Here is a 14,173-nt window from a genome sequence, read left to right on the forward strand (position 1 = left end):
GATAAGACACAGGTGGACACTTATTTTTTTTGTATCTGTGGAGGTTTCCTTTGTTTCCGAATATGTGGGCATGCATGTCACAGCATAGACATGGACAACTTTGTGGAGTAAATTCTATTCTTCCACCTTTACAAGGTGTATTCTTTCCTCTTCTGATGCTGTGGTAACACACCATGGCCAAGCAGAGAGAACACATTGGTAATGGTGCATGACTTTGAAACCTCAAAGCCAGCCCCCAGTGGCATACTTCCTCTAGCAAGACCACACCTCCTAATCCTTCCCAAACAGCAGCACCCACTGGGGATCTGTATTCAAATATCAAAGCCTGTGCAGGACATTTCTTTGAGACTACCACCCAGCAGTCCCCTGGGGAGGGAATTTAGGCTTCAAACTTGCATAGCAAACACCTTAATCTGCTGAGCCATCTCACTGGTCCCAGCTACTTTGTTAACTTTGTACCCTGCCACTTTGTGTCAGTCCATTCTAAGATTCTTCTCCAGGGTGGTTAAGGTCTCTTTGCATAGAATCATATCATCTGCAACTAAGGATAGTGTTCGTTATAACAACAAAAACATTTTCCTGAGGCCAACAAGATAGCTTGGCAGGGAAAGGTGCTGTGTGCAAGCTCGATGATATGAGTTTGATCCCCAGATACTACAAGGTCACAGGAGGAAGCCACCTCCCCAAAGGTTGTCCCCACCATGGCATGCACACTCACAGATAGATAAATAGATAGATAGATAGATAGATAGATAGATAGATAGATAGATAGATAGATAGATAGATAGAAAGAAATATTTGTTTATGATCCAAGACCCAGTGCTACAGGTACCTTTTGAGTACCCAAGGGTCTGTGTATATGTTTTCTTATCAGCCGTTATGGCCCTTTTGAGCAGTCTCCGTGATTACTGTAACTTCACAAATGTGAAGACTGTGTGAGGCTTGAGAGACACTGTGTCCTAGGATCCCACCAGAGTGAACAGTTGAGCCGGGCTGAGATTAGAAATCAAGTTCTGGAGAGTTCACTTCCGTGATGCTCAATCCCACAGTCCCACCCAGAGCCTGTTGTTGAGAGGACCCTGGCTGGGGACCCATCTAAGTTCTCCTGCAGCCCCGGTCTGGTCCACAGTAGGTAGGCTGTCCTGCCACACAGCGTATCCCCAGGAGAAGAGAAAACAGAAAAAGTCAGCTTATGTCATGGAGCAAGCACTGGCCAGAAGCCAGAAGCCCTGGCAGAGCCTGGCCTCCCAGGACTACAGTTTCCAAAGCTAAGAACACAGGAGGGGCAAGTAGTGGTCACGTGACAGGACTCTCAGAACCACCCAGCTCTGCCTCTACCTTCTTGGTTTCTCTCTGGTGCTCAACCCCACGTCTCCACCAGCCAGGTTGCATTTGGCGTCTACCCATTTCCCTGCTCCCCGTTGTCCCTGGGGCAGACTCCTTTAATCCCTTTGCCCCAAGGATCTTAACAGGTTTGCTTGATAATAGTGTATATGGGGACTGAGGGGCTCTAGGGACTGACAGGCTCTCAGAGAAACAGAGCTTAAGGGTGGGGGCTTTGGGACAGTCCCTTTATCCTCTGTCCTGTGGAGTGTCCAGCCCAGCACTCTACAGTTTCCATAGCCTCTTGCCTTCTCTGATGATATTAGTTCATAGGACAGTCTGTCACTATGGGGCCAGAATGGTGGTGACCTGTTGTGTTGGGTGGGGTTGTTGAAGCATGACAGGCTGTTTTCCTTGGGCTTGGGGTTGTCTGGGGCTTTTTTTTTTTTTAATGGTTTTTTGAGACAGGTTTTCTGTGTAACCCTTTCTGTCCTGAAATGCATTCTGTAGACCAGGCTGGCCTTGAACTCACAGAGATCCACCTGCCTCACGAGTTTGGAATTAAAGGTGTGTGACACCACCTCCCAGCATCTGAGTCATTTATGTGGCCGTGGAGCCCACTGACTGAGGGGAGCTGTATGGTATGCCTTGGGCGAGTGACAGCAGGAGACATTGTCCCCAGTGAGTGAGGTGAAATAAGATGCCCACTGTGGAAACATAAGGACTTGAGTTTGAATCCCCACAACTAGAGAGCAGAGACAGGAGGATTGGGCAGGTCATTGGGCAGCCCGTCTAATGGAAATGGCAAGTTCTAGGCTCAGGGAGAGACCCTGCCTCAAAGTCTGAAGTGGAGAAGCAAAGGAGGTGAGCAGTGCTGATGCTCATCTTGGTTTTCTTTTCTCTGAGACAGGGTTTCTCTGTGTAGCCCTGACTGGCCTGAAACTCACTCTGTAGACCAGGCTGGCCTTGAACTCACAGGCCTGTCTCTGCCTCCCGAGTGCTGGGATTAAAGATGTGCTTCAATCTTTAGGATGCATAGCTAGGGCCTGACTGGCCCTCCCCTGACTCCTCTGTCTTGCTGCATCCAGGCGGTGGTGCTTATGGACCCAGGCGAAGACCCGGAGGACACCCTTCGTGCGCACCGGTCCCGGGAGCGCACCTTTATATTCGACACCGTGTTTGACCAGCATGCATCGCAGGTTCATACCACCCCTTGTGCAGCTAACCCCGGGAGCTCCTTGGACCTGCATCCCAGGCTGTCTCATCCGGCTTCTTTGCGGCCTCCTTGAAGAGCAGGGAGGTTGTGGGGAGAAAACCTCTCCCAGGGATCAAGTGTATGAGATCCTCTTGTGGACACGGGGGTCGCCAGATCCTGTGGCCCACACTGGGGCTTCTCTTCAGTTTGTTCACTGGTTCCTCTTTGCATGTGATATCAGGACACAGGCCTTTCCCACACCGCCATTGGGCAAGGGAAAACTGAGCACATGTCTTTCTCATTATAACACACGACGGCTGGCAAGGCCCTCTCCGAGGAGGGACATCTAAGGCTGAGAGCTGTCGTAAAGATAGGCAGGGGGCTGGCAAGAGGAGTCTGTGATGCCATCTCACAGACAGGGAGCCTCCAGGAGGTCACACAGCAAGACCCAGTGCTGGTCGTTTGGACCAGGCATTTGTCTTTCCCATACATCATGTCACTACCACCCTCTGTAAGACCAGAAGGTGGTACCACATGCAACCTAACCATGCATGATAGATGGGAGCCAGGGCTCATCAGGGATAGCAATGAAGGTAGGATTTAAACTTAGGACTCCTGAAAGGGATGTCACAGCACCAGGGTAACAGCATCTGGGGGAGATTTGGACTCAGGTGAGACAGTGTAAGGTGGGATGCCATTCATTCCTGTCCTACTGCGAGAGGGAAGGTCGGCCGCCCTGTATTCAGTACCAGATTGCTCACTTCTTTAGTTTTTTTGTTTGTTTGTTTGATTTGGTTTGGGTTTGGTTTTTGGTTTTTTTTGAGGCAGAGTTTTTCTGTGTAACAGCCCTAGCTGTCTTGGGACTAGTTCTTGTAGACCAGACTGGCCTTGAACTCACAAAGATCTGCCTGCCTCTGACTCCCAAGTGCACCACCACCACCCAGCACTTCTTTGTTTTTTTAAAGATTCTTTTTTATGTGTATGAGTGTTTGCCTGCATTTATGCAAATGCACCATGTACATGTCTGATGTCCACAGATGCCAGAAGAGAGTGTCATGACTTCTGGAACTGAAGTTACAGACAGTTGTGAGCTACAATGTGGGTGCTGAGTACTGAATCCAGGTCCTCTGGACGAGCAGCCAGTGTAGCCAGGCAGTGGTGGTGCTTGCCTTTAATTCCAGTACTTGGGAGGCAAAGGCAGGTGGATCTCTGTGAGTTCGAGGCCAGCCTGGTCTACAGAACTAGTTCCAGGACAGCCAAGGCTACACATTTTTTTTTGGTCTTGAAAAAAACAAAAAGAAAAAAGCAGCCAGTGCTTCTAACCTTTGAGCCACCTTCCCAGCCCCTTCTTTTTCTCCCTCTCAGACAAGGTCTCATTTATAGTCCAGTCCTAGAATTGCCTTAAACTCCCAATCCCTCTACCTCAGTCTCCCACATGCTGGTTACAGATGTGGACTGCTGTACCCAGAAGTCCTCCTGCTTCTATGATTGGGCATTCAAGGGGCTGTGGTCATCAGATGCTCTTTTGAGCTACATGTCGCTGATGGCCACTTGCTTGGTCCATACTTGGTACTGGAGTGGCATATCCTGCAGCAGCCAGTAGCTAGGAATAGTTCACACTCCTGGGGACAGGCTGTCTCCCTAGGGCAGTGGTTTCATTCAGCATGGTAACCTCAGAGCTTCAGTAGGACCAATGGGAGCCCCCTCGGCTCCCAAAGCCCGGCAGAGGGCAAATGTATTTATGCTAGCTGGTCAAACCTCAAGGCTGGCTCATGTTAGTATGGCCTCTGTGGGTACCATGATAGGGAATATGTTCAGTTCCTCAGTTAAGTAGCTAATGTCCAGGGCCATTCTCAGCTAGCCACACTCATGCCAGGCTGCTTCCTATGTCTGCTCTAGGGACATAGCATCTCAGGAAGGATGATGAACACAGAAGAAGGGCCTGCTGGGGACACTGGTCACTTTTTTTCTGGTAGATAGGTCTTACTATGTATTCTTGACTGTCTTGGAACTTTCTATGTAGACCCAGCTGGCCTTGAACTTACACAGATATGCCTGCCTCTGCCTCCTGAGTGCTGCGGTTTAAGACTTATGCCACCAGGTCCAGCTAACTACCTTTGATGGTACCACTGTCACCCTTAGTTCAGGACTAAGCTGTCACTGTAAAGCAGGTAGCTCCCTAGCTCCTCTCTGAGTAGAGGTCATGTTCAAGGTCACGAGGGCATTCCGCAGAGGGTCACTGACAGTCATCAGCAAAGCTACTTTATATTGAGTGCTACGCTTAAGGCCCCAATGTCCCTTGCAAGCAATACAAAATGTTCAGACATATTTCCTCCTCCTAGCTGGATGTGATGACACACACCCATGACCCCAGCCATCAGGAGGTAGCAAGTTGTGGCTAGCCTGGACTACACGGAACCCTACACACACACACACACACACACACCCTTGTTCTATATGTGAGGCATTCGTCTGAGGTCACAGCACACACAGCAGAGCCCAAATTCAGAACCCTACACACACACACACACACACACACACACACACACACACACACACACACACCCTTGTTCTATATGTGAGGCATTCGTCTGAGGTCACAGCACACACAGCAGAGCCCAAATTCAGAACCCTACACACACACACACACACACACACACACACACACACACACACACACACACCCTTGTTCTATACGTGAGGCATTCGTCTGAGGTCACAGCACACACAGCAGAGCCCAAATTCAGACCTAGCCTGTGTTGTACCAGAGTGGGCACTCAGGAGGTGCAGCAGCAGACACTGCTGGTGGTCAAGCTAGATGAACCTGTGCTTTACTCCTTAGCTCAGGGTGTCTCTCCTTGAACTCCCCTGTGGGCAGGGAGCTCACTACCTGTATATCCCCTCCTGGCCATGGCCAGTTTCATCCCACAAAGAGGGATCCTGATGCTATGGTGGAGTTCTAAGCCCAGCCCTCAGTCTCTCAATCCTTGCAGCAGCCTAGGGAATGACTGGTTCCGAGCATATGTCAGGCCTCCTGGGGGGAGGGGATTCCCAAATTCTTGTTTGTCTAATTATAAGATGTACTGTCGTTCTGTAGCCCTGGCTGAGCCAGAACTCACTCTGTAGACCAGGCTGGCTGTAAACTCAGAGATCTGCCTGCCTCTGCCTCCTGAATGCTGGCCCCTGCCTTTTCTGTTTTGTTTTTTGGGTTTTTGTTTTTTGCTTTTTTGAGGCAAGGTTTCTTTGTGTAGCTTTGGAGCCTGTCCTGGAACTTGCTTCGTAGACCAGGCTGGCCTCGAACTCACAGAGATCCACCTACGTCTGCCTCCTGAGTGCTGGGATTAAAGGTGTGTGCCACTACTGCCCTGCTTGTGTTGTTTTATTTTGTTTTGTTTTTTCAAGAAAGGGTCTCTCTGTATAACTCTGACGGTCCTAGAACTCACTATGTAGACCAGGCTGGCCTCAGACTTACAAAGGCCTGCCTGCCTCTGCCTCCCAAGTGCTGGTTCCTGTCTTTTCTAAGCAATAGGTCCCCTGGCTGGCTGGGCTGTCACCTGACTGTTTGTCCTCCTGTCTGTCTGCAGGAAGCTGTTTATTATGCCACCATTCAGCATTTAGTGGAGGGCGTCATCTCTGGATACAATGCAACAGTTTTTGCCTATGGGCCCTCAGGTACTATTTGGGCGTTGTTTTCAGGACGGTAGGGGCATGGTACCAGTAGAGGTCCTCTGCCTCCTTTCTGGAGATAAGGTGTCAGGTAGATCAGGCTGGCTTTAAGCTCACTATGTAGCCAAGGATGATCTTGAACTCCCAGTCCTCCTTCCTCCATCTCCTAAGTGCCGGGATCATAAGCGTGTGTCGCCATACTGGAGATGGAATCCAGGGTTTGTGTATTCTAGGTGAGTACTCTACCGACTGAGTCACATCCCCAGTCCATATACAAATGCCTATATATTTGTATATTTTTGGTAGTACCAGAGATTGGACCTAGGGCCTCATGCATCCTGGGCTAGTACTCTAGCACTGGCCTCATTATAAACATCAGGGACTGTACGCGGGGGCTTTGTCATCCACACCTCTGAAAGGTGAGACTGTTCCCTCCTCACAGGAAAGAGTCCAGGGAATAAGAAAACTGTCCCAGGGACTAGAGATATAGCTCAGTGGTTAAAAGCATTGGCTGCTCTTTCAGAGGACCTGGGTTCAATTCCCAGCACCCACATGGCAGCTTATGACCGTTTGTAGCTCCAGTTCCAGGGGATCTGACTCCTTCACACCAATGCATACTAAATAAATTATTTTTAAAAAGATAGCTGTTGGCCGGGCAGTGGTGGCACAAAAAAAAAAAAAAAAAAAGAAGAAGAAGAAGATAGCTGTCCCAGAGCACATAGCCATTGGGGTGGAGCTTTCAACCCCAGCCTGTGATTTTCTGCTCAGGAGGACCATGGGTTTCTTCTCTGAGGTTAGAGTAAAGTTCAAGCAGTGTTTGCAAACAGGCGGCTTAGGGGGTCACCCCAGTTCCCCGGCTCTTTGAGAAACTAAGACAAGAAGCTCACAAGTCCCAGGCTAGCCTGCGCTATATAACGAGACCTTGTCTCAAATAAGGAAAGGAAAAAGAAAGGGCCAAGGATCTAGCTGGGTAATAAGTGCTTGCCTGGTCCAGGGTCTACAGATGAAGTCAGTTCTCTTCTCCTTGGTGAGACTGGACCCCTGGCTGTGTAGGTGGGGACCTGGCTGCTTCATCCATACACCAGGTTTATGGGGAGGAACAGGCCATGCTGTATTTCTTGGGGGCAAATGCTAAGGGGGCCAGTGATATCCCCCTTATAAGAACCCCCCCCCAGGGGGCTGGAGAGATGGCTCAGTGGTTAAGAGCACTGACTGCTCTTCCAGGGGACCCGGGTTCAATTCCCAGCACCCACATGGCAGCTCACAACTGTCTGAAGATCCAGTTGCAGGGGATCTGACACTTTCACACCAATGCACATAAAATAAAGTTCAATAAACCATAAAAATATATAAAAAAAAGAAACACCCCCTGAAACTATGCAGGGGGTCAGGACTCTTACTGCACAGCACACTTGAGCCCCACCTTTCCTCAGGTGCCGGGAAGACCCACACCATGCTGGGCATGGACGCAGAGCCTGGCATCTACCTTCAGACCCTCACTGACCTCTTCCAGGCCATCGAGAAGACCCAGGACAACATGGAATATAGTGTATCTATGTCTTACCTGGAGGTGAGCTGGTTTTTGTGCCTCAGTTGGATCAACTGCAGAATGGGTACAATACTAACTGCCTGTGCAGAACTCAGGTGTAAACTCCCCTGCAGCTCAGGCTTCTAATTGGTTCTTTTAAAAGTGTTTTAGGGGGCTGGAGAGATGGTTCAGCAGGTAGGAGCACCAGATGCTATTTCAGAGGGCTTGGGTTCAGTACCCAGCATCCACATGTAAGCTCACAAATGTCTGTAACTCCAGTTTTAGGTGATCCAACATCCTCTTCTAGCCTCTGAGGGCACTGCATGCAATCATTGCACAGACATAGATGGCAAAACACCCATGCTAATAAAATAATTTAAAAATTATTTAAGCTGAGCCGGGCAGTGGTGGTGCACACCTTTAATCCCAGCACTCGGGAGGCAGAAGCAGGTGGATCTCTGAGAGTTTGAGGCCAGCCTGGTCTACAAGAGCTAGTTCCAGGACAGGCTCCAAAGCTACAGAGAAACCCTGTCTTGAAACCCCGCCCCCAAAAAGCTAAGCTTAGTAATGCATGCCTTTAATGTCAGCACTGAGGCATGTATATCTCAGAGTTTCTGGCCAGCCTGGTCTACAGAGAGCATTTCAGGACAACCAGGGCTACACAGAGAAACCCTGTCTCAAAAAACCAAAAGAATTTTTTAAATTTATGTATATATATGTGTATTGCCCTGCATGGATGTCTGTACCACATGCTTTCCTGGTAGCCACAGAGGCCAAAAGAAGGTGTTGGAGCCTCTGAAACTGGAGTTACAGGTGGTTGAAATCCACTATGTGGGTTCTGGGGCTTGAACTCCAGTCCTCTGCAAGAGCAGCCAGTGCTCTTCAGCCCCGAGCTATTTCTCCAGTCCCTTCTTTATGATTTTTTGCTACTTTGTCCCAACCTTTCTGTCTGCTCCAGATTTATAATGAAGTTATCCGTGACCTCCTGAATCCGTCTTCTGGGTTTCTGGAGCTGAGAGAAGATTCTAGAGGCAGCATCCAAATTGCAGGCATCACGGAAGTATCCACCTCAAATGCTCAAGAGGTGAGGGTCACAGCCCAGCCCATAAAGTTCTCCTTGTTCAAGTTTGCTGAGCAGCAACCGACAGGCAGGTGCAAGCCAAGCTGTCATGGCCTAGATGACAGTGAGCACCTCTGTCCCTACCCCCCACTCTTGCCTCATCCACATTGTGCAGTCCTAGCCCTGGTCTGATCCCTACACAGCAGGGCCTGAGAGAGGGTTGCTACTCCAGTTCTATAGCTGCTTGCATGGCGGAGGGGTTCACTCCCATGGCCAACCCTAACAATTCTGCAGCTTCTGCTTCCTGGAATTGTGACTTGGAAAAGGTCAGGGCTCCTCTAGGCTCTGTGGGGAAGGGGTGTGTTAGGCTGGGAATATAGCTCAGCTGGTGGAGTGCTTGCCTAGCATGTATGAGTCCATGGGTTCCATCCCTAGTACTATATAAACTGAACATGCTGGCACACATTTGCTACCCCAGCACTCAGGAGTTGGAGGCAGGAGGATCAGAAATTCAAGGTCATCCCTGGTTGCATAGTGAGTTTCAGTGAGACAATGTGTCTCAGTTAGGGTTTCTATTGCTGTGATGAAACACCATGACCAAAAGACAAGTTAGAAAGGCAAGGGCTTGTTTGGCCTATGGTTCCATATCACAGTTCATCACTGAAGGAAGTCAGGACTGGAACTCTAACAGGCAGCTGCAGGACTGTTGGGGTTGGCAATAGAAGTGAACCCCTCTGACATGCAAGCAGCTACAGAACTGGAGCAGCACCCTCCTGGAGGCAGGAGCTGGTACAAAGGCTATGGAGGGGTGCTGCTTACTGGCTTGCTTCTTGTGGCTTGCTCAGTCTGCTTTCTTATAGCACCCAGAACCACCTGCCCAGGGATGGCATCACTCACAATGGGCTGCGCCCTCCCCATCAATCACTAATTAAGAAAATGCCTTATAGCTGGATCTTATGGCAGCATTTTCTCAACTGAGGCTCCTTCTTTTCAGATAACTCTAACTTGTGTCAAGTTGACAAAAGACTAGCCACCATAGGAAGATTTTGTCTTTAAAAAAAAAAGGAGAGAAAAAGAGATTATCCATTAGTGATGTCTGTCATGGATAGAGGAAGGGCAGATGGGGTGCCTATCAAAAATCTTTAATTCCTCTAATTTACTTAACTAATTAATCACTTCATGCCACAAACTAGACATTGCTGCTGTAAGAGTCCGAGCCCCAGAGTCCCCCTTCCCCCTTTTCTTGGGTATTTCTAGAAGGAATGTGTGGTCACTCAGGTCTATGACTTGCCTTCCTCTCCCTCCGCCCTCAGATCATGCAACTACTCACCAAAGGCAACCGGCAGCGTACACAGGAGCCCACAGCTACCAACAAGACTTCATCCCGCTCCCATGCTGTACTGCAGGTCACTGTGCACCAGAAAAGCCGAGGTGGCGACCTGGCAGAAGAGGTGCGCCTTGGGAGGCTCTTCATGGTGGACCTGGCAGGTGCGGAGCGTGCAGCCCAGGTACAGCCCCTCTGAGGTGCACCCACTTTCAGATGTCCTTACTGTCTTTCACCCTGGGCTCTGTCATTCTCAGTCTGAATGGGACCTTGCCTGTCCTTGTTTAAATGTTCTCTGGCACCCAGGACAGTGTTGGACCCAGAAGAGGTGGCAGAGTCTTAGGTAATGAATCCTGAAGCACTTAGTGAGGAAGGCAGGGAGCCAATGCTTTCAGAGGGTCTTCCTTGTGGCAGACAGCTCATCCTGCACCTACTGAAGGTGGCCCCACGTGTTGGGGCGAGCGTGTCACCAGGTAGCAGTGTCCAGGGAGGCCTGGGCTTTCACAGTCTGTAGAGGCTATGGCAGGGGTCTTAGGGCTGAGCCTAGACAGGTACTGAGGAGTTGGGTTGGAGTACAAGGAAAAACGTTTGGAGTTCCATGCTGTGGGCAGGTAGGTAGGTGCACAGGGACCCTGGTGGGAAAGGCTGCACAGCCACAGTCCCTTTCCAGCCGTGGGTCCCTTGGTTTTGCTTTTGTGCTTCCTGGATGCTACCCTGTGGTTCAGGTGTTCCTTCAGGCCAGGGACCCAGCTCAGGGCTGGGCTAGAAAAAAAGTTAATTTAGGCCTTTGCAGATCCAATGTTACCAGTAGGCAGCATTTCCCTGCCCCTCAAGTACACACACCAGGCAATGATACTTGTAATCTCCATAGCCATAGCCCCCTTGGCCAAGTTCAAGTCCAGCACTGTGCCTGCTTCACAGTACAGACTTGGAGCCAGTTGCAATGGTACATGCCTGTCATCTCACTGCTTGAGAGGCCAAGGCAGGAGGACCATGAGTTTCAAGCTTGCCTGGATGACATAGTAAGACTCTGAGAACAAAAAGAAGGGGCTAGGGATGTAACTCAGGTGGTGGAGTGCTTGCCTAGCGCACATGAAGCCTCGGGTTTCGTCATCAGTACTGTGTGAAACAAGTAGAGTAGTGTGCTTATATAATCCAGAGGTGGAGGTAGAAGAATCAGAAGTTCAAGGCCATCCCAGCATCACAGTGAGTTAGAGGCCAGCAACATTAAATCCAACCTCTATGGCCATGCACCACTTGTGTGCCTGGTACTGCAAAGGCCAGAAGAGGGTGTCTGATTCCCTGGAACTAGAGCGACAGACGATGGTGAGCCACCATGTGGATGCTGGGCTCAGATGTGTTTGCTGGCCTCTGCACACATTTTCACCTGCTCATTTAGCTCATGCCATTGAACACTCACTATGCCAGCTGCATGGCCCAAAGGGATGGGTGTGACTTCCCAGAGCTTGCATCTTATGGGGCAGCAGATGACACAGCCCTGCCCATGTGTGGAGGCAGGCCCATGTTTGCTACGGAGCCTATGCATTAGAGGAAATAAGTGGGGCTGGGTTGGGAAGATCAGGCGCTGGGGCTGTGGACTCTCAGAAAGCCAGCAGGGGGACCGGTAGAGCATAGGGTAAGTCTCCAGGTTGGAGGTAGGGTACTTCCTAGACAAAACACACTCACTTGCATTTTGTTGTAAGCAGTGTTGTCTGGGTTCCAATCTGTTTATTTCAGTTAGCTTTCCTGTGTCAATGAGCTCTATATCTGAGAATGAATGCTTAATACTCTATTTGTGATGCCCTAGCTAGGGGTTTCCAGTCCTTAGGACTTATGAGCCTCAGTACCAGGGCAGGCAGGGCCATTCCCCACCCCTTTGGACTTGAGTCCCCTCCCTGGGGAAGGGGAAGGGAAGATATCAGTAGGAAGGGGCTCAGTCCATGTTCAGCCTGGCCTCTTTGCTCAGACCCAGAACCGAGGCAAGAGGATGAAAGAGGGCGCGCACATCAACCGCTCGCTGTTGGCGCTGGGCAACTGCATCAATGCCCTCAGCGAGAAGGGTGGCAGCCGAGCTCAGTACGTGAACTTCCGTGACAGCAAACTCACACGCCTGCTGAAGGTAGGTGCCCCAGCTGGGGCTTGGGGCAGGCCACCGCAGCTGACAGTATCTTCCAGGAATTAACTGCCAGCACAGAGACCTAGGACCCTGAAGACATCACTCTGTAGAAGTCTGAGTACCTGGCCACTGCCTGACTCTCCAGTACTCTCCTGAGTGTGGTCTGTCCTTGCTCACATGCCCCTAGTAACAGGGAGCTCACTACTTCCCAAGATGCCGATCCCATTGTGGGTAGCTGTAACCTGTGAAAACTTTTCTTTATACTGAGCTTGATGCTGCCTAGATAAATGAACAAGCAGTAAATAATGTCCCTACATCTGCCCTCTGGGTCTAAACTGCTCTTACCAGAGCAGCAGTCAGAAGGGGGGCTGTAGTACGACCCACTTATCCTGGGGGGTCTCCTTCCCAGGCACTAGCCTCACTCTGGTCCCCAGCGTCAGCTGCCCTGATTCCAGACTTCTGATGGTACTGGCAGAGGGCTGGGGCCACTGGTGACATGGTGAGCACACGGCTTCCATTAACCCAGTTCTGTGGTTCTCACTGAGCAGGATGCCCTGGGAGGCAACAGCCGTACAGTGATGATCGCTCACATCAGCCCAGCCAGCACCAGCTTTGAGGAATCAAGAACCACATTGCTCTATGCGTACAGGGCGAAGAACATCAAGACCAGGGTAAGGGAGTGGGAACGACAGCTTGGCTTCAGTCCCTAGACCCATGTTAAAAACAACAACAACAACACAAAACAAACTCAGATGTGGCAACGCTCACCTATAATTCTTGTGCTGGAAAGGACATAGGCAGATCCCCGAGGCTGGCTGGCCAGCCAACCTAGCCTCTCTGTGTCAAACTCCAGGCCATCAAGAGACCCCACCTCAAAAGAACAAGGTGAGCTGGGCATCATACCGCAGGCCTTTATGTCAGCACTCAGGAGGCAGAGGCATGTGGATCACTGTGAGTCCAAGGCTAGCCTGATCTACCTTAGGGAGACTCAGGTCAGTCAGGTATACACGGTAAGTAATTAAAATTTAAAAATAAGGTAGATGGAGCCTGTAGAATGACACCTGAAGTTGATTTCTGACCTGTACACACATGAGCACACACATGTACACCCACGTGAATATGAATCTTCCCCTCCCCCACAATCAGAGGTAGCAATAGTTACCGGTGGGAAGATTTCTTAAAAAAAAAAAAAACCTGGTGGATTATTTGAAATCTTTTATTATGGTAAGATATACATGGAACAAATTTTTTCATTTTGCTTTTTCTTGGTAGGGTTTCTGTGTGTAGCCCTGGCTGTCCTAGAACTTAGAGAGATATGACTGCCTCTGCCTCCTGAGTTCTGGGATTAAAGATGTGTACCACCACAACCAGGCTTCATTTAGTAATTTATTCCATTTTTCTTTAGTGTGTGCATACAAGTGTGTGCATATATGCATGTCATGGCAAGCATATGGCTGTCAGAGGGTACCTTGTGGGAGTCAGCGCTCTTCTCCCTCCACCATGGAGGTTCTGGGCCGACAGACTTGGTAGCAATTGCCTTTACCCTCTGAGTCATCCTTATGGCCACCCAAATTTCTATTGTAATCACCATGAGTCCGCAGCATGGTAGCCTTGGTGTAGTCACCTTTACACACCAAACCAAACCAAAACTCAGTCTCCATTAAAGACCCCCAGCTTCTCCCCAGGCCATGGCCCTACCACTCTGCGTTCTGCTTCCAAGAATCTAACTTCTCTGGATGCCGCATAGACCGGTCACACAGCATTCTGCTTTTGTGTCTGGCCGAATACACGGAGCCCTGCATTCTCAATGCTCCTCTGTGATATAGCAGGTGTCCAACCTGTCCCACCATGGGCCACACACATCCCAGGATGTGGCTGAGCACATTCATAGATAACATGATGTAGCAATGATGTTGGGTCCTCCATCCCTGTTTTCCCATTTCATTTCTTTTTTTTTTTTT

The 14,173-nt window shown here is 49.9% G+C and overlaps 1 protein-coding gene across 1 annotated transcript in view; it reads left to right on the forward strand.

Annotated features, from left to right (window-relative positions):
• Positions 1 to 14,173, forward strand: part of LOC101994742 (kinesin-like protein KIF19) — a 55,079-nt gene that overhangs the window by 15,931 nt on the left and 24,975 nt on the right. The window contains exons 3-9 of the mRNA XM_005368067.1: positions 2,412 to 2,522; positions 6,103 to 6,190; positions 7,618 to 7,754; positions 8,671 to 8,796; positions 10,086 to 10,280; positions 12,063 to 12,215; positions 12,761 to 12,883. Coding sequence (XP_005368124.1) covers positions 2,412 to 2,522; positions 6,103 to 6,190; positions 7,618 to 7,754; positions 8,671 to 8,796; positions 10,086 to 10,280; positions 12,063 to 12,215; positions 12,761 to 12,883 — 933 coding nt within the window. The remainder of the gene's footprint in view (positions 1 to 2,411; positions 2,523 to 6,102; positions 6,191 to 7,617; positions 7,755 to 8,670; positions 8,797 to 10,085; positions 10,281 to 12,062; positions 12,216 to 12,760; positions 12,884 to 14,173) is intronic.

This window comes from Microtus ochrogaster, unplaced genomic scaffold, assembly GCF_000317375.1.
Source record: "Microtus ochrogaster isolate Prairie Vole_2 unplaced genomic scaffold, MicOch1.0 UNK27, whole genome shotgun sequence".
Lineage (NCBI taxonomy): Eukaryota > Metazoa > Chordata > Mammalia > Rodentia > Cricetidae > Microtus > Microtus ochrogaster.